Genomic DNA, 25,211 nt, shown 5'->3' on the forward strand with positions numbered 1-25,211 from the left:
CTTAGCATAATATATTCTACCTCTATTTACATCATTGCAAATGGAAATATTTCATTCTTTTTGATGGCTGAGTAATCTTGCAGTGTATATATGTACCACTTCTTCTTTAATCATTCATAAGTTGATGGACATTTGGGCTGTTTCCATAATTTGGCTATTGTTGAAAATGCTGCTATAAATATCAGTGTGCATGTGCCCCTTCAAATCTGTATTTTTGTATCTTTTAGGTTAATACCTAGTAGTGCAATTGCTGGGTCATAGGATGGTTCTATGCTAACTTTCTAAGGAAACTCTATACTGTTTACCAGAGCAGCTGTACCAGTTTGCATTCCAAACAAGAGTGTAAGAGAGCTCCCCTTTCTCCATATCCTCACCAGCCTCTGTTGTTTCTGTGTTCTTTCTTTTAACCATCCTCACAGGTATGAGGTAGTATCTCATCATGGTCTTGATTTGTATCACCTTGATTATGAGTGATACTGAGCATCTTTTCATGTGTCTGTCAGACATCCAGATATCTTCTTTGGACAAATGTTTATTCATCTTTTGCCCATTTCTTCATTGGATTATTTGTTTTATGGGTGTTGAGTTTGGTTAATTTCCTTATAAATTTTGGATACTAATCCTTTATCAGATATGTTGTTTGCAAATATATTTTCCTAGTCCATAGGGTGCCTTTTAGTTCTGTTGATTGTTTCCTTTGCTGTGCAGAAGGTTTTATCTTGATGAAGTCCCAATGGTTCACTTCTGCTTTTGTTTTCCTTGCCTTTGGCAACATGTCTAGTAAGAAGCTGCTCTGGCTGAAGTCAAAGAGGTTGCTGCCTGTATTGTCCTCTAGGATTTTGATGGTTCCCTGTCTCATATTTAGGTCTTTCATCTGTTTTGAATTTATTTTTGTGTATGGTGTAAGAAATTGGTCCAGTTTCATTCTTCTGCATGATGCTGTCCAGTTTTCCCAACACCATTTGTTGCAGAGACTTTTTTTCCATTCGATACTCTTTCCTGCTTTGTCAAAAATCAGTTGGCCAAATAGTTGTAGGGAGATCTAGTTCTTCTTCAGGAGCCCCCAGTCAGGGAAACAGGGAGTGGTGCATGAGCCTGCCTACTTTCTCTCAACACGGGAGTCCTCCAACAGGCACGCTTGGCTCTGGAGCTCTTCATTTACATGGCAGAGGAGTTGTCAGGTGTGAGTCCCTGTCCATCTCCCCAGCCAAGTCTGATTCTTTTCTTTTTACATGGCTTTACTCTCTCATAGACCCTTTATTTTAAATAAACCTTAACCACACCTCAGTATTTATCTCCTGGAGAACTCAACTGTGATAACATTTTATTTTATGAGAAGAGTTATTTTTTCTTAAGTGAGATATTATGCAAGACTTTGGGAATATAAGTACTAATACAATGCAATCTTTGCTATCAGGTAGTTTATCATATGTTATTTTCAACCTCCACAGAAACGTTATTAGACAGTCACAGGACTACTTAATTGAAGAACCAAGAATTTGATTCTACACCTCTGATTCTAAGAAGCATGATTATTCTCTGATCTGCCTCTTAAGTTTGCTATGTTTTTATCTTTGCATTGTGAGGCAAGCTAATCCATGTTTCCCTTAATATTTAAAATCTATGAAAATACATATTTAAAAAATTAGTGTAAACTCTATCCATGAAAACCTGTAATTTAAGGTAGAAATAGGCATCATACAAAAGGAAAGGTAGAGATAATGAGCATCTCCCAGGCAAGCTGGTTGCAAGCATATAAAAGGAAATATTAGTCAGTCATATATTTGGTATTGCTTAGTTTAGAGGAAGCGCAAATTATTAACATCATGAAAACCAAAATGAACAAGTTTCTGTTTTTTTTTTTCCTAAGCCATTAGCTGTCTTCCTCCTTGTCAGTTCAGATAAAGTTAACAGACACTGAAGTAATGGGAATTCCCCTAATGTAAACATTTCTTATTTGGTAATTTTATGGAAAGGAAATGTGTATTTGAGCTATTGCACATCAGTTACAGTGTTTGGTGCTAATGAAATAGCCTATCTGCTGACATGGAGGAGGAAAAAAATTCCAATGAGGCTCAGGAACAAGAAACAATATTTGAAGTATTAATATTGCATGAAATGACATATGTTTTAGATTCCATAGAACATGCCCTTATTCTCAAGGGGTGTCTTACTCAGCCAACAAGGCTTATTCTAGTGGAATAAGGAGTGATGTTTGAAATGTCTCTAAAAGCACATGAAATTGTGGGGAAAAGAGAGGCAGAATGGGTAGAAGACTCTATAGTCCAGACTATGGGTAAAGCAGGATGCATACAACATTTTGTATTTCAGCATTTTAGGAATGATCAAGGATTGTAAGAAAGTTGGAAATGAAAAACTTTGAAGCTCCAGAAAAAACAAATAGTAGATAACAAAAGGCACTATATGCTATGCTAAAGAGTGTTTGATTTACTTATTTTCCTGAAAGAGGCTATTAGCTATTAAATAAGCAGGGATGTAATTATTCCCATTTTGGGAAATATCTCTAGCAGATAGGGAAGGTGATAGAGAGAAAAATCAGTTTAGAAATTCACTGCATTAAGTCAGAAAGACGCAATGGGCACCTTCAGTAAGTCAATGAGGATAGAGAAGAGTGTGTCTAAGAAATATCAAGGAAATAGAAATTAAAGAATTTGGTATCAGATTTGGCCAGAATAAGTAAAAACTAAGAGTATTGGATGGCTTCCTGCTTATTATAGGCAATAGGAAGATGTGAGAAGTAGTTGTCAGGTTTTCAGGTAGAGGAAAATATGAGATGAATGTTGCCCTGGAATGTCTATGGGACAAATGCTGAGGATATGCTCAGTAAGTAGTTGTATTTATGAGTTGTAGCTTGGAAGACACATGGGTCTATATTAAGTATTTGTATTTGAGAGTTACCAGCATAGAGTAATATAGGCCACAGATGTGGATGTACTGTGTACATTGAGGCTGTGGCTGAACATACATTTAGAGTGAGAAGAAAATGCCCAAAGAAAGAGCTCTAGTGAAAGGGACAAATATTATAGAGACATCATCAAAGATAAAGAATGTAACTTGGGAACTGGTTTGGGAATTAATATTTAATTATAGCAGTGGAACAAATGGTAGGTAAAAGTATCTCTTTCAGAGCATAGTCATTTTTCTCTTCATTATGTATGCACAAGAATGGGAGGAAAGAATTTAGGATGACTCACTGGTTTCTGTTCTAGGCAACAAAGTGGACAAATGGATATTAAAGAAAAAGGCTGATTTAAAAAAAACATATCTGTGTATATTATATAGAATAATATCTTCAGATACATTAGCTTATTTTGCAACTTAGAATATATTATGAAAAATACCAGACTGGAGAGAAAATTTCAGTTTCATTAGTCATATGCAATTATCTCCCACTGTGTGAAGCTGACTTTCCTTATCAAGAGCAAAGTGAAATGGCTAAGCCTATTATGCTGTCTCTTTGATGTTTTTATAGGATATAATGAAAGATGAATGCTCAATGCTGAAGCTGCAGCTGAAAGAGCGGGATGAACTCATTTGCCAACTTCAAGAAGAGCTGGTAAGTGATGAAAAATATTTGACCCACAAATATATTTTCCTTGCAAAGTTATTTGCTATAAACCCTCCAACAACTTTTTTTGGTAACAATAATATTATGTATAAACTGTTAGTGCTTCAGTCTGATAAATTATCAATTTTATAGTCCTACAGAAATGGGGATTTGAAAATCTGAGAAATAGAATGGTCTGTAATCTATATTGAACTTTGTGTAATTCCAGACACAGATCACTAAACCAAGATTAGACATTTTAGTTTTGTCTATCAAAAATCATAAAGACTGAGACCATATAATATTTTGTAAAGTGTGTGATTTCACTTCATACTGCTCTACCTAGAGATACAATCAAGTAATATGAAGCAAAGTACTCAAAAATCTTAAACAAAAACAGATTGTACTTTTTATTTTCATAAAGGTACCAAAATGTATTAACCTAATGAGATTGCTTATTAACAAAACATCTATATTATATAAAATTACACAAAATAATATATGTTTATTGTTGATGATTTCAGAGTTTTTTAAATGCAACATTATACAAAATTTACTAAGTTAAACTTTCATAATCTGAAAATATATTTGGTAGGTAACAGAATATCAGTGTACATTACTTTTCTAAGTATGTGTTTTCAACTTATATATGTATATTAACAATATTTTGTAATAAAATTTACTATGAATTTAATAAAAAATGATCTGGGGGCACCTGGGTGGCTCCGTTGGTTGAGCGTCCGGCTTCAGCTCAGGTCATGATCTCACGGNAATTTTAATTCATCAAAAGTTCTTAACAGTACCAGTAGAAAAAATGAATATTAAACAATAAAAGAGCCTGACTCATTATCAAGATGAAAAAACAAATCCTAGCCAATTATATTCTTTATGATGATGTCAGAGTTGACTGCATTAACAATGATATATTACCTAATTATTTGATACAATAAAGTGGCAAAACAGATTTTATAGACCATCAAGCTTCTGAGAGTTCTCAACATAATAGTGAGATAGTAGACAAATTTAGAGCATATTTTATTGGTTCTTGACAACAGATAACATTTTAACTGAAACCTGACCTTTATTTGGACAGGGTTATGATTGAGTTGGTGCTGGTTATTGGCTTCATGGGCAGATTATTGTTGCTTTAGAAAACCTATAAACCAGTATTTAAAATTGTACTACAGAAAAAAGGAACAGTAACATGTCTACGTTACTGTGAATAACCTTTTGTAAATAAGTAATCGATTTATTATAAATTTATTACATTAGGAAAACATTTCTGTATTTAATATACCTCCAGATATACTTGTTATGTGATCAAGCTTTGTTTATATGGTAGACAAAAAAATATTTCATTTGGATGAAAACCATATAGATATTAATGGATACAAAGAATCATCAGTTTTAGCACAATAGAAAATCTACCGTTCACTTTATCAGTGAATCAGAGAATGCTTATTTTTGGAGGATTAGCTCGGAAAGAAGTATTCATTTTTTCCCTTCAACATCAGTTGTGATTAGATTTAAACCACAACATATACAAGACCTCAGACCTTCATTTGTTGAATGAAATGAGAAAAAAAACAATTACTTCTAAAGCTAATATTACATAGTTATATTTAAAGTAATTTAATGCCCCTTCATCCTAAAATGAGAATCTTCTTTTGGCAGATTTAGTAAAATGACATACAAGGGTTTGCATCTTTGTGGTATGTAGTTTGCATGATTATCTTGGATATTTAAGTAGGAAAATGTAAATTTTTGAAAACAAAGTTTGTTTTATTAAAGAGGACTATAGCTGAAGAGGAACGTATATAAGTGATTTAAGAATTTAAAGAAGAGGAGATGTTGCTAAAAATAAAAAGGCATCATTAAAACTGGATTTGGATCATAGAGAAGGGATACAACCACCTAAAAGCAATACAATATACTTGGATTCATTAAAACTTAATTCCTTGCACACATGTGATCCTGACAACATATAGCTTGTGACATTTTGACAAGGTGGACGTTAAGCTTTACTTTTATACTTTACCTACATAAATTTGAAAATTTGAAAACATTTTAGAGGAATGGCTTGGTTGATTGAGCTTTTGACTCTTGATTTTGGCTCTGGTCATGATCCCTGGGTCATGAGATCATGCCTTGTGTCAAGGTTCTGCACTGAGAGTGGAGCGTGCTTGTGATTCTGTCTCTCTTTCTTCTCTCTCTCTCCCTCTCTCTCTCTCACTTTCTCTCTCTCTCTCTTTCCCTCTGCCCCTCTCCCACACTCCTGTGCCTGCTCTCTCTCTCAAATATTTGTCTTAATTTTTTAAAGTTTATATCTTTTAAGGGAGCTAGAGAAGGAGAGAGATGAGGGGAAGGGCAGAGAGAGAGGGAGAGACAGAAAGAATTGCCAAATGTCTATGGAGGCAAATCTTCCCCAATTGAGAGCCATTGCTTTAGGGTTATTATAATCCCCAATAAAATTTTATGTTATAGGATGAGTGTCTATCTGTTGATGCCCAGTGAATGAAGAAAAGAAAGTTCTGTAGAATGGATGGGGTTCTCCTTTGAGCAGTACATAAAAAGTTCTTTGCATGGCATTTTAGGCAGCTAGATCTTCTATACAAAACACCATAGACTGGGTGGTTTAAAAAATTTATTTTCTCATAGTCCTGGAGGCTAAAACTCCAAGATCAAGGTGCTAGCATGGTTGGGTTCTGGTGAGAGCTCTCTTCCGTGCTGCAGATGGCTACTGTATGTTCACATGGCCTTTGCCGAGTGCATATGCATGGATGGGAGGGGGGCAAGATAGAGAGTTCTAACTTGTCTTATATGGGCACCAACCCATCAGGAGAGCTATACTCTCATGACCTCGTTGAAACCCAAGCATCTCCCAAGACCTCTGTCTCAAAATACCATCACACTGGGATTAGGGCTTTAACATACAAATTTAGGAGAGACACAATTGAGTTCATAGCACAAAATGTTACTGTTTATGGTTATGTTTCATAATTACAGACTTTTTTCAAGGACTAAATGCAGACTTTAAACATCATTTTTACTCTGTGATTTCAGAATTATCTTGGTTTAACTTGACTTTTTGGGCTGGGTTAGTAGATTTTACAAAGCATAAATATGCTAAGAAACCAAATACTTTTGATTTCAGATTATATTTTGATTTGGGGGCAAATTGTCTACATTATTTACTGCATTTCTAATATGAATGTATTTTGTAATCATACTCTGAATTTATTCCTTCCTCATTCTCTTTAAGAAGAAGAAAAACAGGTGAACCTGGGTGGCTCATTCAGTTAACTTTAGCTCAGGTCATGATCTCACGATTAGTGGGTATGAGCCCCACATCAGGCTCTGTGCTGACAGCTAGCTCAGAGCCTGTAGTCTGCTTCTGATTCTGTGTCTCCCGCTCTCTCTGACCCTCCCCTGCTCGCTCGCTCTCTCTCTCTCTCTCTCAGAAATAAATAAAACATTAAAAAAAATTAAAAGGGAAGAAGAAAAACAAAAACGAGGGGTTTGTACTTTTGGGAACAATTTCAAGATGTCTTAAATTATTATCCCTGAAATTTGTGTGTATCATTTACCTCAGTGAGATTTACTGTTTTTTTAATAGCTAATTGTTTACATATATTTTATGATGTCCAAGGGGATATTGAACATTAGAATACTTGAGTGTCCTGTGATTGTATAACTGTTGGGGCCTCTAATTGGAGAAGACAAACTCTTTGGGCAGAAATTGTGGTATGGGTAATCAGGAAAGAATTAGTTCCTACATGGGACACTTACTTCTAAGTGCTTTATAATAGAACAAGATCTCCTCTGTATTGCTATGAGGTAATATGAATGGTACTGGCTAGCTGTTCCTATGTGACATAAGCTATGTAAATAGTACTTTCATGTTGATAATAATTTATCAAAATAGCTTGTATTGATATTATAAAATATTTTAACACACACAAAAATTGGAATAAGCCAAACATTTGAAATTCTTTTTTCAAATTTGAGACTATTCTCCCATCAAATGAGATCTTAACGTTTTTATTTATTCCTTCCCTAGAAACATCCATGAAATATGCTAAGTTTTGAGGACTTTCAGTGACTTCAGTTCTTTTTTTTGGTTTTCCACTGAAACATATTTATTTTAAGAATTATTATTTGTGACCTGCATTTGTAAATCCATAATTATAGTATTCACTTTTAAGATTTAAATTGTCCATAGTATAAGATTTATTTATTTTATTTATTTTTTTTACATTTTTTAAAGGCTTTTGTTTTTATTTTTATTTTTTTAAATGTTTTATTTATTTCTAGGAGACAGAGAGAGAGACAGCGTGAGCAGGGAGGGTCAGAGAGAGAGAGAGTCACAGACTGAAACAGGCTCTAGGCTCTGAGCTGGCAGTCAGCACAGAGCCCAACGCGGGGCTCGAACCCACGAACCGTGAGATCATGACCTAAGCGAAAGTCGGACGCTTAACCAACTAAGCCACCCAGGCACCCCCATAGTATAAGATTTATTACTCATTACTGTTTTCTCTGTTTTTTTATCTTTCTATCTTATGGTCTCTTCTGATTCATTTATGGTTTGGTTAGAATCTTTTTCTGGGGTCCCTGGGTGAATGAGTCAGTTAAGCATCCGACTTCAGCTCAAGTCATAATCTCATGGTTCATGAGTCAAGCCCCGCGTCAGGCTCTGCACTGACAACTCAGAGCCTGGAGACTGCTTCAGATTCTGTATCTCCCTCTCTTTCTGCCCCTCCCCTGCTTGTGCTCTGTCTCTGTCTTTCAAAAATAAATAAATGTTAAAAGAAAAAAAAAGTATTTTCCCAAACATTTCCTTCAAATGGGGTACTGATGATAGAGGTCTCTAAATCTTTGAATATCTATTCACTTGAAAGATGAAAGATGCTGCAATGGGTTGAACTGTGTCCTCCCTGAAGCTAATAAATTGAAGCCCTAATCCCCATGGTGTGTTATTCCATCATAAGGGCACCAATCCATAAGGCCCTACCTTCATGACCTTATCTAATCCTAATCACCTCCCCAAATCTCCACCCCCAAATACCATCACATCACAGGGGTAGGATTTCAACATGATTTTGGGAACACAATCATTTAGTCTGAAAGGGAAGTAAGGGTATCAGAGGTTTATGGAATTCTACCCTTTCACTACAGGCACTTAATCACATTGGTTATGATGTTACTGTTTTTGCATTTCAAAATTCTCTAAGATTCTAGTTAACAAAAAGTCACATCTGAGAATAAAAATAAAAAGCATGGACAAGATTATTACTAAAGACTACTAGGAATTACTGGTTCAGAGTAGGAAATAAGATGAACAACGGTGTCATGTACTTCATGAGAATTATTTAACATCTTGTTAATAAGGATATTACTCGAAGGTGTGGAAAAGATCCACCTTTCAGAGGCAGAAACAAGAAGTCATTTTTAAATAATTAAATGATATTTGGATATATATTTAAATATGAGTTGTACTTATGTCGAATATGTTTAACTTTTTGAATATTAGAAATAGACCTCTTCTACCAGCACAAAGATTTAGAGAATTCATGGATTTACTTCATGGTATTTAATGCATTGGTATAAGTTTAGACCTAATGGCTAAAAGTAAGAATACCTAATCAGAATCAATATAATAAAATTTATTTCAAATAAATTATTTTTAACTTTAGATTTAACTTTGACTACTGATGACATAAAACAGAAAAATATTTTTCTCACTTATGAGACAGTTTGGTTCTTTTTCCCAGCTATTAAGTGAAGGTCACGTTGAAGATTGCAGTGTAATTTTATTGCTAGTATAAAACTGAGGGACATTGTAAATATTACCTTCTTGTTTCTAAAATAAATCTGAGAGATTTATCATACACATTCATGGTGAAGTGTAGCCTTGTGTTTTGCGAAGTGGAGGGAGAACAGATATTTTCTTCTAAATGATTATTAATCTTATAAATGGCTTCAGAAATTTTATAAATGGTTTCACAGTATAGGTGAAAAGTTTACCCTATATGATTTCAAAAATTGAAGAAATTGGATTTGATATTTATTAATGGATTGATTAAAAATATTTTTAAAGAAGTTGAAGATAACTTAAAAGTAAAAATAACTTTTGTTGGACCTAAGAGTGTAAAGAGTAAAAGTTAATTGCCCTAATTAGGATCAGTATAGCATGCTATGCATTTACTCTTATGTTTTACAAGTAATTTAAATGCCTGTTACTTTGTCAGTAATGAATTTGTATGGGTAACCACATTAAAAAAGGTGAATGTCAGTAATTTATTATTCTAAACTTTTATCATTTCTACCATTTTATTCCTTTTGGAAATTTTTGTTTATTTTGCAGCTGATCTGAGTAAAAAGCATCAGATTTCGCTTTTTACAGTAGATTTCTTTAAATACATATTTCTCCTTAAAAGCCCAGTTTAAACGTGTGACCCATAAATAAGATTTCAGCCAGAAAGTTTTTGAACTGTCTGAAAATAAGTATACTCTAATACATCTCTCATTAAAACAAAGAAAAATAAGGCAAAACAAAAATACTTCCTTTGGTTGCCTTCATGTTTACCACATACCATTTAGACTTGTCAGAATATAGTGAAAGCTGTTATTTTAGTCACCATATGTTTCTAATCTAATGAGTAGGGAGCTGCTTTGACTGGGAAGCACTTAAAATAATAATAAAACTGACTAAAAAACATTTTGCATTTACCATAGGCCAATGATTCTAAAAATGTCACTTGTAAGTCCCCTCCCTGAAAGATATGGGTTTTTTTCATTTGTTTTCTTATGGATCTGAATCCTAATTTAGTAACTTCAGGTTAGGTTGTTTACATTTTATAAACATTTTTTAGAAATTCTGTCAGCAAGTTATTACTCATCTCTTAATAAACATTGTATTTTTAAAATAAAGGTTAATTGGGAGAAGTTCCAGTTAAGGAGAAGTTTGCACAGAGATTAACAGTTCAGAATCTTTAAACTCAATTTGCATTTTTAACCCCTGTAGTACTACATATTAATGTATTCAACAATAAACTCAAAATAAGAAATGAAAGAATAGTTACGGTAAAGATGAATGAATGAATCTTGAGTTGTTTCAGTTCTGTCATTTGATGTAACTATTTGCAGACTTTTATTTAAGATGTAAACAAATAGAGAAAGAACTATAAGATATATATTTTGGGGGGACTACTTAAATTTTAGTTCATATCTTAAATATTTTACTGATTTTAGTAGCCAGTTCTAACTTCTTTATTTTAAATTGTATGCTTCATTTTTTTATATGTTTCCTTTTAATATTTTAAAACTAATGCACTAAAAAAAAAAGTTGCACCAGAGCATTATTAATAGTTGCCTAAATTTGGGTACCTGGGTGGCTCAGTTGGTTGAGCATCCAACTTTGGTTTAGGTTATGATCTCACAGTTTGTGAATTTGAGCCCCACACTGGGGCTTGCTGCTGTCAGCAGGGAGAGCCTGCTTCAGATCCTGTTACCCTCCCTCTCTGCCCATTCTCTCTCAAAAATAAATAAACCTTAAGGAAAAGTTACCTAAATTATACCTCTTGCAAAATCTTACCTAATAAATCTTAATATTATGTTTATAAAAACTTATGACTTAATGGCATGATCAATTTACAAAGCTTTGTATGACCATCTTTTAACTAGCTGTGTTTCTTTTCTGGCCATCACTAAATCTCATTTTATGTCTTGATTGTTTTAAGTAGGTTTTTCTTCTAGAAATAGTGTTTTAAAAATTATCTCTGCACTATATATCCAATATGGTAGATACATAACTCAGTTTTGAAAACTTCTTCCTCCTTCAATGTAAAGGCTAACTTGAAAAACAGATCACATGAGAGAAGTGGAGATATATATATATATATATGTATATATATATATGTATAAAATCATGTGTTATTAAATCTTTTCTTCTCACTGGAAGCAAATATTGAAAATTCTTACTTGAATGTAAGTAAACATATAAACAATCATTTTTCTCCAGCCTCTTAAAATCCCATTTACTTTGTTTAGATGTAAACCAAGCTCTCAGCTCATTTGTTAATATTTGAATAGCAAAGTATGGAGCTGCATAAAAGGTACTTGTAGAACTGATGAATTTTGAAAAATTGAAGGCAATTGAAGAACTGAAAGTAAAGCATTATGTATAATCGGGTTACTGTGCATAATAAAGGAGGAGCTAAAAATAAGACTCTAAGAAATACATACGGCTAAATAGCACTTTATCAAGAATCTGAAGAGAATGATTTTGATTTGGTTTAAAACATATTCAGAATTCAAATTGAATAAAATTGTATGTCCTTGAAGCTTTAATAACAGAATAATTCCTACTTGATAAGAGAAACATTCTTTTTTGCATGAAAATCATATCCTGAATTCATCTTAAAAGTAATTCCCCACTTGCTCTACATTCTATTATAGCTTAGGGTATTATTTCATACCAGTCATTTTAAGATAGAATATTACAGGCCCATGGATGATTTACATAAGAACAGACAGCTGTAAGTACTTTCAAATCCTCTTTCTTTCTCATATTTAGGAAACATTAGGAACAGAAAAGAAATAGATTAGGTATACTTAAACATTATTAAAGTGTCAGGCTACTTTCCTTTTTTTTTCCAGGTGAATTAATTGCACATATTCCAGAAAAGGCTTATCACAGCAGTAATTACATTCCTCCTCAGGTCTGTGAAACAGTTGTACAGTGTGAATGAGGCAATATCCTGTGATACATAATGGGTATTAGCCTCTAGTTCCTGACACACTCTAGTAACCTGATGAAGAGCTGACAAAAAGATACAATCTTTAATATTCTACTACACTTGCCTTGGCAATAGTACATATTTGTTTAAGTCTTTATCATGAAGTGTTGTCATATTGCAGTATGGCATGGCTATAGGGAAATAATTGCACTATAATTTAAGTGCTGGCATGAAGTTGTTTTACCTTTAAGGCATACGTATGTTTTAAAAGCAGCATTAAGCCATACTATGGCCAATTTAGACAGGTAACAGATTAAATTAATATATAAAGTTGGATATTTTGTGTATTTTTCATTTATAAGTTATGCTGTCATATAATTCAGTGGTTTTCTCTGCACTCTTTTTTTTTTTTTTAAGTTTATTTATTTATTTTGCGAGAGAGAAGTGCAAGTAGGTTAGGGTCAGAGAGAGGGGACGGTGAGAATCCCAAGCGGGCTAGGCACTGACAGTGTGGAGCCCAGTGTAGGGCTTGAACCCACTAACTGAGATCATGACCTGAGCTAATGTCAGAAGCTCAACCTACTGAGCCGCCTAGATGCCCTTGGTTTTCTCTGCACTCTGTTTTCTCTTATTATACCAATCAGTGCATAGAGTAACATACCAAATAAAACTATTTAAGTAGTCAACAAGACATAAAGATAGCCAAAGATTTAGAATTGTGGGAGAGACTACAAATCATGTTCTTGAATTATTAGGGGGGTTAATATGCAGAAGAAGATATGTATTGGTACGAGTGTGTGCCTATGTTTATGTGTGTGTGTATAGATAAGTGCATAAATATAAAGCATTATAACATAATGTTCTACTTTACAAGATTATCGTTAAGCATTTGAAAGCCAGGCTGAACTTGGGATATCGCAGCAAGGGTTAAGAAGATGGAGTGCAATAGTCTCTCTTAAAGAGCCAACATTCAAATCAGGGAGACTGGCATAAACATTTCACTTTCATAATGGCCATTATTTACTGAGCTCTTACTCTTTGGCAGGTGCTCCAGTGAATGCTTTTGGTTTATTACTGACTTTGTTTTTTATAATGAAGTCAAGAAGTATGTATTATTACTTCTGGTTCATATATAATAAAGCAGATATTCAGAGGGATTAACTGATTTGTTCAAGTCTGAATAATAAATGATAGGATTTTCAGCAAAATCAGTCTGACACCATGAACATAGTTTTCCCTAATACATAAAAATGTATAAATTACAATACATTGAAGTTAATTCTGTACAATAAGATGTCATAATTCTCCTTTTGCTGCATGTCAATATCATAATAAAAACAATAGGTCTTGTTTGTTGATTGATTAGCTTGCAGTACCATTAAGGCTCTGGCGGACAGGGCAGCAAGTTGTATGATACAAAATAGGAACACTTATTAGAGCTATCACCTGCAGCAACTTGTCACAGCCTTAGAGATGAGTACAGTGGCTTTCCTCAGAAAGGGCTTGGGACATTACAAGCACATTTAATGTCATTTCTTTACCATGTCCCTTTTCATGGACACTTCTCAGGGCTGAGTGAGGACACTATAGAAGCTCATTTTTAAAAAGCACTTGTAAAATCATGACTTAGCATTATCAGAGCAATGCAGAGATTTAGAGAGAAAAATCTAAGCATTTTACATAAAAGCTAAGAAAACAAATATTCACATATATTTATTTTATATTGCCAATAAATCTACCAAAGCCCATCAAATATAGACTGAAGGAATTGTCAAAAGTGAGGAAACCCCCTAATCCAAATAAACATCAGTGACTCTCTGATATCATGTGACAATTATTTTACTTAGTTGATCAACACAACATGAATGATGACTGTGCAAGAAATATTTTTAATAATTTAGTATCATCTCATTTCCCAACTACTTGATCTATAACGAGGACTATTTTAAGTTGTGTAAGGAATACAAAGAAGAGTCTGTAGAAGAAAAAAAAATTTTTCTTCTTCCCTTCTAGGCTCTTTGGCTGGACTAATAATTAAATTGGCATAAAACAGATTAGTAAGAAGCAAATTTAATTTCCTGTATTCAGGAGCCTCACGTAGACACTAGAGGGTCAAAGACAGGCAGTAGAGGCATATATGCCATGATGTTAAGGAAAAGAAAAGGGATAGAATTTCAAAGAGTGGGAAGACCATTCACAGGAAGATAAGAATTAATGCTTGCCATGTCATGTGGAAATGTCTTCCATTACATATATAGATAGATAAACTATAATTATCTTTGCTAATAACTCTCTTCCTGGTAGAGACTTTATATCTAAATTCTTTTAGACAGTTAAAGAATAGTTAAAAAGCTCTTCATGAGTGTAAGGACTTGATTGTCTTCACTTCATACAGTCCGTATGCCAGAGGCACATTCTGGGGCAGCTTGCCTTGAATCCCATGAATTCAAAATTTAACCAGGCATCATTCCAACTAGATTCTTGGGCTTAAGTACCCTTCCTGTGGGTTTCCCTATTATATTCAAATGTGGTTTTACCTTGACTTGATGCTTTTCCTCTCTCGTTGATGAGCGCCTTAGAGATGGGGCCTTGTCATCCTTCCGGGCTCTGCATCCAGCCAAGTGGGCATTTGGTAAATGTATAAAAAAAATGAATAAAATTTGTATCATAGTTCCTGCTCCAATATTTGTTAAGGAAACCTTTAGAGAATAAAACAAGATAATGTCACAATATTAAATTATATAATTTGGGAGATGAAAGATTTAAATAAAAGGGGAAAGGAGTACTGTTGGTTTTGTTGTATAATTTAATGGAGGGAGTTCTAGAGACCAAACAAACCAGTAGTGGAAACATGGCACAAAGAATAGAAATACAAGATGGGTGTCACAGTAAACAATGAAGATAAAATGGCAAAGGAAAATAGAACTATTGAGATATCTGAAGACTAGGAAGTAAAATAAATTATAGAAGTATAAGGAAAGGGTGAGGCCAAAATTATAATAGAAAATATTCTAAAAAAAGCAAAGAAATTTAAAAAATTAAAACAAATAAGTAAAATTTTAAAAAGCAAAGAAAAACAAAAAACAGCATTTAGCAAAACAATAAAAATATTTGAAAATTTTAGGTCATCCTTATGTAGTCTGTAGTTTTCACAAGAAAACTTTTTGATGAGAGGGTAAACTTAGATGGTTCTTTTAAACTGATTTTTTAGAAGAATTTGTCTGTAATGTGAACACATAGTATGAGAAAATAGCTATGGATAGAAAGTTAGTGTTAAAGGGAAAAGAACCTGCTATAAAAAAGTGTAAATGGAAGAGTAAAAATTTTAAATGACAAACCTATAGACCTATATTTGTGAAAATACTAAAGATTGAGTAATATAAGGCAAATAAGTATCCATGTTATATGTAAATATTTTTCTAGAAAATTTGCTTCTGTATCTCACATGACACTCAGCCATATCTTTATATAAAATTGAAGTTGAGGCTTAAAGATGGTAAATAAGTTGATCAAGTTTACAGAACTACAAGATACTATTTTTAAAAAATCTATTCGTATGTGAATTAAATTTGAATACATTTGCTATGGAAAAGCAAAAAGTACTCCATTGTAATGTTCCTGACTGGTGGATTGTCAGGCTGAGAGGAAGAAAGAAAATAGAGACCATGGAAAGTGGGTGGTTACAGGGATTTCTGAGCTATTGAAGTTCATGGAACTTGGTTGTTTTGGAATAAGAACCTTTATTAAAGTTCTGATAATTCCCCCAGACAATTGCCAGTTCTCCTTTTATTAAATTCTCAGTTCCCAGTACATGCCACAGCTCTTTGTTTATTAGCAGAAGTAACTTTTTGAAAAAAAAAAATTTTTTTTTTGAGAGAGAGAGTGCCAATAGGGTAAAGGGAGAGAGAAGGGGAGAGAGAGAATCCCAAGCAGACTCCTTGCTGTCAGCACAAAGCCCTACATGGGGCTCAATCTCAGGAACCTCAAGATCATAACCTGAGCTGAAATTAAGTCAGATGCTTAGCTGACAACCACCTAGCCACCCCCAAAGGTAACTGAATTCAGTATTTAAAGGCTCCCAGGGTTTTGGGCTGCTGTACCCAACCTTCCTTTTCTTTCAATTGCAGAATTTTTGTCAATTGTCCTTAATTTGGTAGCAAGCTAGTTTGGTAGCAACACTAAATAACTATTAAAGTGATGTGAATTTTAGGGGCGCCTGGGTGGCTCAGTCAGTTAAGCGTCCAACTTCAGCTCGGGTCATGATCTCACGGTTTGTGGGTTCAAGCCCTGCATCGGGCTCTGCTGACAGCTAGCTCAGAGCCTGGAGACGGCTTCAGATTCTGTGTCTCCTTCTCTCTCTGACCCTAACCTGCTCATGCTGTCTCTCTCTCTCTCTCATAAATAAATTTAAAAAAAATTTAAAAAAAGAAAAAAAGTGATGTGAATTTTAATAAAAAATGCAGCAAAACACATCTCACATCAACATAATGGATGACTTATCCATGTAAACTCCTCCTCTCATTGTTCAGTTTTTATTTTAATTTTTATTAATTTACTCATCCTGTATCCCATTTACAGTTACCTACCACTCTGTGAATTATGCATGTTTTATTGTTATTCTTGATGCATTACAAACAGGGAAACTAAGAGTTAGCACAGTTAATGAACTTTCCTATCATTTAATGAGCAGCAGAAGAGAGACTGACGCTTTAGCGTCCTACCTTTGCTTAGACTGACTTCTTCATGTTGGGCATGCAAGAAGATTCCAAAGTTTAGAGGAAGGAAGGTTGGCTAGAATCAAAAATTTCTTTTTTTATTGATTTTTACTTCCTAGCTAATCTGACCTTTTCAATTAAAATAGGCACTCTTTGTAATTCTGTCATTTTGAACACTGAGGTCTTGAACTGCATAACCTATCTTGTTATACAATCCCTCATTTAAAGAAGTTGTATCTTTATATAAATTTTCATGGATGAGAGTCTATATATTTTCCTCTCCTGAACTTTGTCACAATAGATATATTTGTTTTAGCAAAAATAGTCAAGTTGTCAAAAAGATGACACCATTCCTGCTATACTGCTCAAGATTGGCTACATAATTTGTTTGAATTGTCTCCAGTATGTTGCAAAAGGCAGACACTTGACAAGTTTAAAGTAATCCATCTGATGTAATTGAACTTAAAGTTGAATGAATAATACTATAATTCATCCTTGAAACTTTATGAACACAACTGCTATTATGTCCCAAAATTTTGCTTCTTAAAGAAGTCTTACTGTTTGCATATTGTAGTAGAGAGTACTTTCTACTTAAAATAATAATCTTGACTAAATATTAGGTAACCTTTAGACTAGATTTTTTAAATATTTTTTCCTTAAATTTTTTAAGTTTATTTTGAGAGAAAGAGAGAGAATAGGAGGAGCAGAGGGAGAGAAGAAGGGAGAGAGAAAGAAGGGGAGAGAGAGAGAATATCCCAAGCAAGCTCATTGTAGAGCCCTATGCACGGCTTGAACTCATGAACAATGAGATCATGACCTGAGTCGAAATCAAAAGTTGTATGCTTAACTGACTGAGCCACCGAGGCGCCCCAAAATCTTTTTTTAAATAAAAGTTATCTAGTGGCAGAAAAGGAAAATAATATTACCCATTATTCCACTACCCCAACCTAATTCTTTTGGATGTATTCAGATGTTTCTTCCCCTGTTTTTTTTTTAATAGTTGAAATGATCATTGCTACATATTTTACACTCTGATTATTTTCTTAATTATACGTGAAATACATTTTATATATTTATTTTGTTAAATCCCCAAAAGTAACAGCACTGCAGTGAATGATAAGATCTCCTTTTTCTTTTGTTTTAATTGTTATTTTATTTTTAAAAATTGAGTATAGTTACATACAATGTCACATTAGTTTCAGGTGTATAACATAGGATTCAACTTCTCTGTATACTTGTTATGCTTTCTACAAGTGTAGCTACCTTCTGTCACCATACAACACTATTACAACATTATTGGCTATCTTCCTTGTGCAGTGCCTTTTATTTCCATGACTTATTCCATGACTGGAAACCTATATATGATACTCCCCTTCACCCATTCTGCCTCTCTCTCCACCTCTTTCCCTACTGGCAACCTGTTTATCTTCTGTATTTAAAGGGCTGATTCTACTTTTTGTTTATTTGTTTTGTTTTAATTCTGCATGGGTGAAACCATGTGGTATTTGGCTTTCTCAGTCTGACTTACCTCACTTAGCATAATGTCCTTTAGTTCATCCATATAGTTGCAAATGACAAGATCTCTTCTTTTTACAGTTGTATTAAAATTTCATTCATCTACCAAAGGACATTTACATTGTTTCCATATCTTGGTTCTTGTAAATGATGCTGCAGTAAACATGAGGTGTATATGTATTTTTTTGAATTTGTGTTTTTGTTTTCATTAGGTTAATACCTCAGTAGTGGAATTACTGGGACATATGGTATTTCTGTTTTTAATTTTGTGTTTTCTACAGTAGGTGCCCTAATTAGTATTTCCACCAACAGTGCATAAGGGTTCCTTTTTTTCCTGCATCCTTTCCAGCACTTGTAATTTCTTGTCTTTTTGAATTTTGCCATTTTAACAGTTGTCAAGTGACTTTATGATTCCTTGATGATTAGTGATGTTGAACATTTTTTCATATGTCTGTTGGCCATTTATATGTCTTTTTTTTTTNGCCATCTTGCCCCCTCCCCCCTATATGTCTTTTTTGTAAAACTGTGTATTCAGTTCCTCTGCCCATTTTTTAAATTGGATTTTTGTTTGTGTTGTATAGATTCTTTATATTTTTTGGATATTAACTCCTTGTTGGATATATCATTCGTGAATATTTTCTCCCATTCAGTAGATTGCTTTTTTGTTTGGCTGATGCTTTCCTTTACTGTACAGAAGCTTTCTATTTTGATGTAGTCCTAACAGTTTATTTTTGCTTTTGTTGTCCTTGCCTTAAAAGACTATATAGGGGCGTCTAGGTGGCTCAGTCAGTTAAACATCTTACTTTGGCTCAGGTCATGATCTTACAGTTTGTGAGTTCGAGCCCTTCACGGGGCTCTCAGCTGACAACTCTGAGCCTGGAACCTGCTTCAGATTCTGTGCCTCCCCCTCTCTCTCTCTCTCTGCCCCTCCCCTGCTTGCTCTCTCTCTCTCCCTCTCTCTCTCTCTCCCTCTCTCTCTGTCTCTGTCTCTGTCTCTGTCTCTGTCTCTCTCTCTCTCCCAAAAGACATATCTAGAAAAATGTAGCCACAGCTGATGTCAGAGAAATTACTGCCTGTGTTCTTGTCTAAGATTTTTATGATTTCATGTCTCACATATAGGTCTTTAATCCATGTTGAGTTTGCTATAATGCATGGCATTTGAAAGTGGCCCACTTTAATTATATTACTGTTGCTGTTCAATTTTCCCAATATCATTTATTGAAGAGAATGTCTCTTCCCAATTATATATTCTTTCCTCCTTTCTCATAGATTAACTGACCATATACTTATAGGTTTACTTCTAGGCTCTCTATTCTGTTCCATTGACCTATATGTCTATTTCTGTGCCAGTACCATAGTTTTGATTATTACAGCTTTGTAATTTATCTTGAAATCTGGAATTATTATACTTCCAACTTTGTTCTTCTTTCCCAAGATAGCTTTGGCTATTTGAGTTCTTTTGTGATTCCATCCAGATCTAGTTCTGTGAAAAATGCTGTTGATATTTTGATAGAGATTGCACTGAATCTATAGATTGCTTTGGATAGCATGGCATTTTAACAGTATTCTTCCCGTCCATGAGTATGAAATACCTTTCCATTTATGTTAACGTTAATTTTTTTCATCAATGTTTTACAGTTTTCAGAGTATAGGTCTTTCACCTACTTGGTTAAATCTATTCTTAAGTGTATTTACTCTTTTTGGTGCAATTGTAAATGGAATTGTTTTCTTAATTTCTCTTTATGCTACTACATTATTAGTGTATAGAAATGCAACATATTTCTGTATATTAATTTTTATCCTGCAACTTTAGTTTATTTGTTTATCACTTGTAGTAGTTTTGTTTTTGTTTTTTTGGTTGCATCTTTAGGATTTTTATGTATAATATAATAAAGCTTCCTTTTTCACAAGCACTAAATATTTTTGTTTAACTATATAACTTTTTTTTTCTAATTCTGTGGTCTAAGTACAAATTTACTAGTAAGATTTTGTCATTTGTATATTAAAACAAACATATATTAAATGAGTCCTCTTCTTGAACAAAAACCTTAATGACTTTATGTTTTAAGTTTTTCATTCCTCCTGGAAATATGTACAAAGGAGTAGAATGTTCTTGATTTTAGTTGCATATATTCAGCTTAAGCTATAGATACAGATACACGTAAACATTTGATAATAAAACAAAAACTGATCATTTTTTTTCTGAGCCTTAGTAAATGGACAAACTATATGTATTTTTGGAAAATGGAGCTTTACTTTTTACTAATGTGTAATAATTTGATTCTTAGAAAACTACATCACTTCAACATGTTAAATGCTTTGAGCTGAATTCTTTTTCTTTTCACTAATTCTTGTCTTAATGTGTATAGTGAGATCCATAAAGAACAAAATTGTTAATTTCTGGAAATATGTCATATCTGTCATTAGACAAATGAACATTATTCCTTTAGTCAGTTCCAAAATTTGCAAAAAAATTCCATATTTTAATTTTACTCAAAGCATTTACTAAAAATTTACACCAAAAGACAAGTCTTTCGCAACACTTTACAGATTTGTCCTTTGAGAACTAAATAATGTATAATTGATCAAAATACTATGTAACAATCAAATTTTAACTTATTTATAGTATTCTTTCATAGACAATATATTAAATTTAGTTTTTGTAAATAATAAACTTTCTGTGTATAAATAGGAAGGCTCACACCTACTGATAAAACTAAGTATATTTTTTCTATTCATACTACATCTTTGAGGAAACAAGAAGATGTTATATATGAACTTATTATAGCTTTAAAGACAAAAAAAATATTTATTCAGTGTTTTTCCAGTAACCTAAAGGTTTAGTTCCCTTCTCTTTAACACAAGAACAGTGTAAAATAGTCTCTGAAGTTATGGAGACTACTAATAACCCTCTCATTGTCCCTTTTTTCTTGACAATAAGAAAAGATGAAAAAAAGATTTGTGTATCCCTATAAAGATAGTTCACTCAGTGCCCAGTATTAAAAACTGTCACATAAAACAGTGCACGACCTATAAGCACTCAAATATTTTAAATGAATAAATGAATATATTATTCTATGCAGACAAAATACATTTCCTAAATCCTAAATTGAAATAAGCCTTTCAGTGTGCTATACACGCAACTCTAAATTAATTTTAGGGTATTTTCATTATTTATTTATTTATTTACTCGCTCAGTTAAGTTTATTTATTTATTTTGAGAGATAGCACAAGTGGGGGAGGAACAGAGAGAGAGAGGGAGATAATCCCAAGCACTCTCCACACTGTCAGTACAGAGCCAGATGCAAGGCTTGAACTCATGAACTGCAAGATCATGACCTGAGCTAAAATCAAGAGTTAGACGATTAACTGATGATTAACCCTGGCACTCCTCTCTGTCGGATACATGTCACTTGGCTCTCATGGAACTCACATGCCTATTTCCCTTCCTAATATTCACAGGGTGATTATTAATAATCAGAATTAAATCACATGAATGATTTATTTCTTGCTAATAATCAACTTGTTTCAGTCCTTAGAATTTCATGTAGGGTTCTCAAAGTATAAATTGAATATTAGTACCTCAGTAAACTGAATGAAGTCTTAATACTAAATACCATGTTGATGTTAGAGGCTACTTAATAATTTCAGTACAATCTTTACTGTTATATTTCTAGGCTAATTATAGTACAGAGAAAAATAGTTAATTCCATTTCAGAAGTATCAGTGGATAGCTTTTACGTGTTTATCTTCAATGCAAATGAAAAACTGGATATATTAAACATATATCATTTTGTTTTCAACTCCTTCTAATACTTATTTTAAAGTACGATTTTTATTTATACCCGCTAACATAGTTCTTGTATTGTAATTTTACAGCTTCCAACCTAATGCAACCAATTACAGCTTTATATTTGAACTTCTAGATGCAGTGATGTTAGACATATTTGCCACTTCATGTTTAAAGCCTCTTTTATGGTATGAAGTATTTATTACCTTGGAGTCATGAGACCACTCTGCCAGGCTATAATCCAGTTCAGTGGTATTCTTAGAATCCAGGATGTTGATACATGATATATGCCCTGTGAACATATTTTATTTAAATCTGGTTGCAAGACATTTTCTTTTCTTTCTCCATACATCATTGATAACATCTAATGCTTTGTCAGTAGCGCCTGGAACTCTCATCAAAGATGACAGCTTAGGAAACTGGATTTTCCCAGAGAGACATATCCAACTAGAATATAGTTTTAATTTTGCCAAGTTGAAATAGATTATACTAGATTGTTTTAATTGTATGCAACACATCTGGGAGAATTTTGCTGGAGTCTAGAGAATCATGTGCCATTGTGAAATGTTTGCATTGTTACAGGCAACACAAGGTCTGGGACATAATGGTGCATGTTTCCTAATTTTCTAGCAACTCCACTCTACTGAATTAAGCCTAGAATTCAATAATAGAGATTCTGCCTTTTAAAACTGGTGCACTCATATAGAACTTAAGGCTCTTTCAGGACTCAGGGGAAACATTCCCATTTTGGTCAGGTTTCCAACTTTCAGAGATAGTTAGACATCTGTTCTGACCTGGCATGAGATTTCTGATATTGTTATCTGTGAAAATGTGCTGTACTATTGAGTAGAAGGAAAATATAAAGTTGACAAATAGGATTTCATCCATCCTCACCCACACCTCTCATTTCCTTGCCTCCTTGATATTGGTGAACAGAAACATGATCAGTAAGCACACAAAACACAAATTTAGATCAAGCAGACCTTTGGGTCTGTCATCTTGATGGAGGATTATTAGTAACATGTGAGAAATTGCATAAAAATTCTTGTTTGTAACTCAGGTGAGCAGACATTTTCCACTGGGCCTTCTCAACTCAGAAGCCTTGCTGTATGGGTCCTCTTTTCTCTTCATGACTCTCTCTTAGTCCTAGAATTCCTGGAAGACCATGTAATCATTTTAGCCTGTCAAAATTTAAGTAAGATTTCTAAATTTTACGTATTAATGTTATATAGAGTTTACATATCTATGTAGGAAAATCATATCCACTAGTAAGTTGATAAAATTTAAGAATATGAGTAATTTTTGTAATTAATGAGGTCTCATGGAATATTTCCATTATTAGAATAGAACACTAAAACTTTCTTATGTAGTTACTTAAGGTTTTCAGGTGTTCAGCTTCATTAGTTGTCCAATAATTAAATTATTGAAATATGTAAATTAAATGTGCTATTTTCTATTACTTTTTTTAAAAATTTAACATTTATTCATTTTTGAGAGAGAGAGAGAGAGTGCAGTCAGGGGAGGGGCAGAGAGAGCGGGAGATACAAAATCAGAAGCAGATTCCAGGCTCTGAGCTGTTAGCACAGAGCCTGATTCATGGCTTGAACCCATGAACCACAAGATCATGACCTGAGCTGAAGTCAGGCATTCAACTGACTGAGCTACCCAGGCACCCCACGATTTTTCTATTATTAAATATATATTTGAATATAATGTATATGAACCGCTTAATGATTTTTAACCTGTAAATTAGCAAGTGTCTTGTATGTCTTCTATATTTTCTAAGTGCTTTGAAATAGTTGTTTGTCCAGGAAGTCTATAATCTAAGTGATGAATCTAAAAACACAGATATAAGTAATTAATATCACTTATAATTTTTGGTTAAGCTTATAACATACCTTAGAACAAACAAATGTGAGTGAGCTTTTTATATAGCTTCCAAATACAGGTTGTGAAACTATTGAAATCTAACAATGGATAGGGCATGGGCCTGTGCCCTCTATGCCTTACATCTTGTTTGGGCTTCTATAACAACAGACATAGACTGAGTGGCTTATAAGCAGCAAACATTTATTTCTTACAGTTCTGGAGGCTAGAAGTCTGCCATCAGGGTGCCAGGGTACAGTTCTGGTAAAAGGTATCTTCAGGTTGTAGACTGCTGACTTCTAGTCATGTCTGCACATGAGTGAAAAAGATCAAGCTAGCTCTCTGGATCTTTCTCTAAGGCACTAACCCCATTCATGAGCGTTCTATCTATGTAACTTAATTACCTTCCAAAGGCCCATCTCCAAATATCAGCACTAAACTTCCTACAAGTTCCTTGTTGCATTACTCCCATCAAGGCCCAAATGTGGGACCACAAATTAGATGACTTGTTTCTAGAAGGCAGACCCTAAGCCCTGCTCCAAATAAGTTTACATGGAAGGAGGAGCAAGAGGAGAAAGTCAACATCAATAAATCAATAATTTCAAAACAGAGACTGTTGGACAAGCTGAAATTTCCCATATTTCATCCTTTTTCCTAATCTCACAATTAGATAAGACATTTCTCTTCTATTATTGAAGCATAGGTTAGGAGATAGAACAAATAACTAAAAATTCTCCCATTCTTCCAAAAAGGTGGAAGTTCACATATAAAAACTGAGACAAGAATACTAGAAGAGAGACAAAATGGTGCCTCCAAAGGGAGGAATATATAAAAACTGATATGTGAATTGTTTCTTTATTCTTTTATCTTATAGTCATTAGTCAATACTGTGGTTTTGAGTTAGTGGCTTGTATTGAAATTAGTTACAATAAATTAATGATATAATATAGCAAATTATAAAAGTATAACAATACTATATATTATATAATACATACAAAATGACATATTCTGTAAAGCAT

General features: G+C 33.6%; 1 protein-coding gene across 1 annotated transcript in view; it reads left to right on the forward strand.

Moving 5' to 3' along the window:
- LOC144230100 (serine-rich coiled-coil domain-containing protein 1-like) overlaps positions 1-25,211 on the forward strand; it is a 242,893-nt gene that overhangs the window by 136,464 nt on the left and 81,218 nt on the right. Inside the window, exon 3 of the mRNA XM_077762301.1 lies at positions 3,494-3,577. Coding sequence (XP_077618427.1) covers positions 3,494-3,577 — 84 coding nt within the window. The remainder of the gene's footprint in view (positions 1-3,493; positions 3,578-25,211) is intronic.

The sequence above is a fragment of the Crocuta crocuta genome, unplaced genomic scaffold, assembly GCF_008692635.1.
Source record: "Crocuta crocuta isolate KB4526 unplaced genomic scaffold, BGI_CrCroc_1.0 scaffold83, whole genome shotgun sequence".
Taxonomy (NCBI): domain Eukaryota; kingdom Metazoa; phylum Chordata; class Mammalia; order Carnivora; family Hyaenidae; genus Crocuta; species Crocuta crocuta.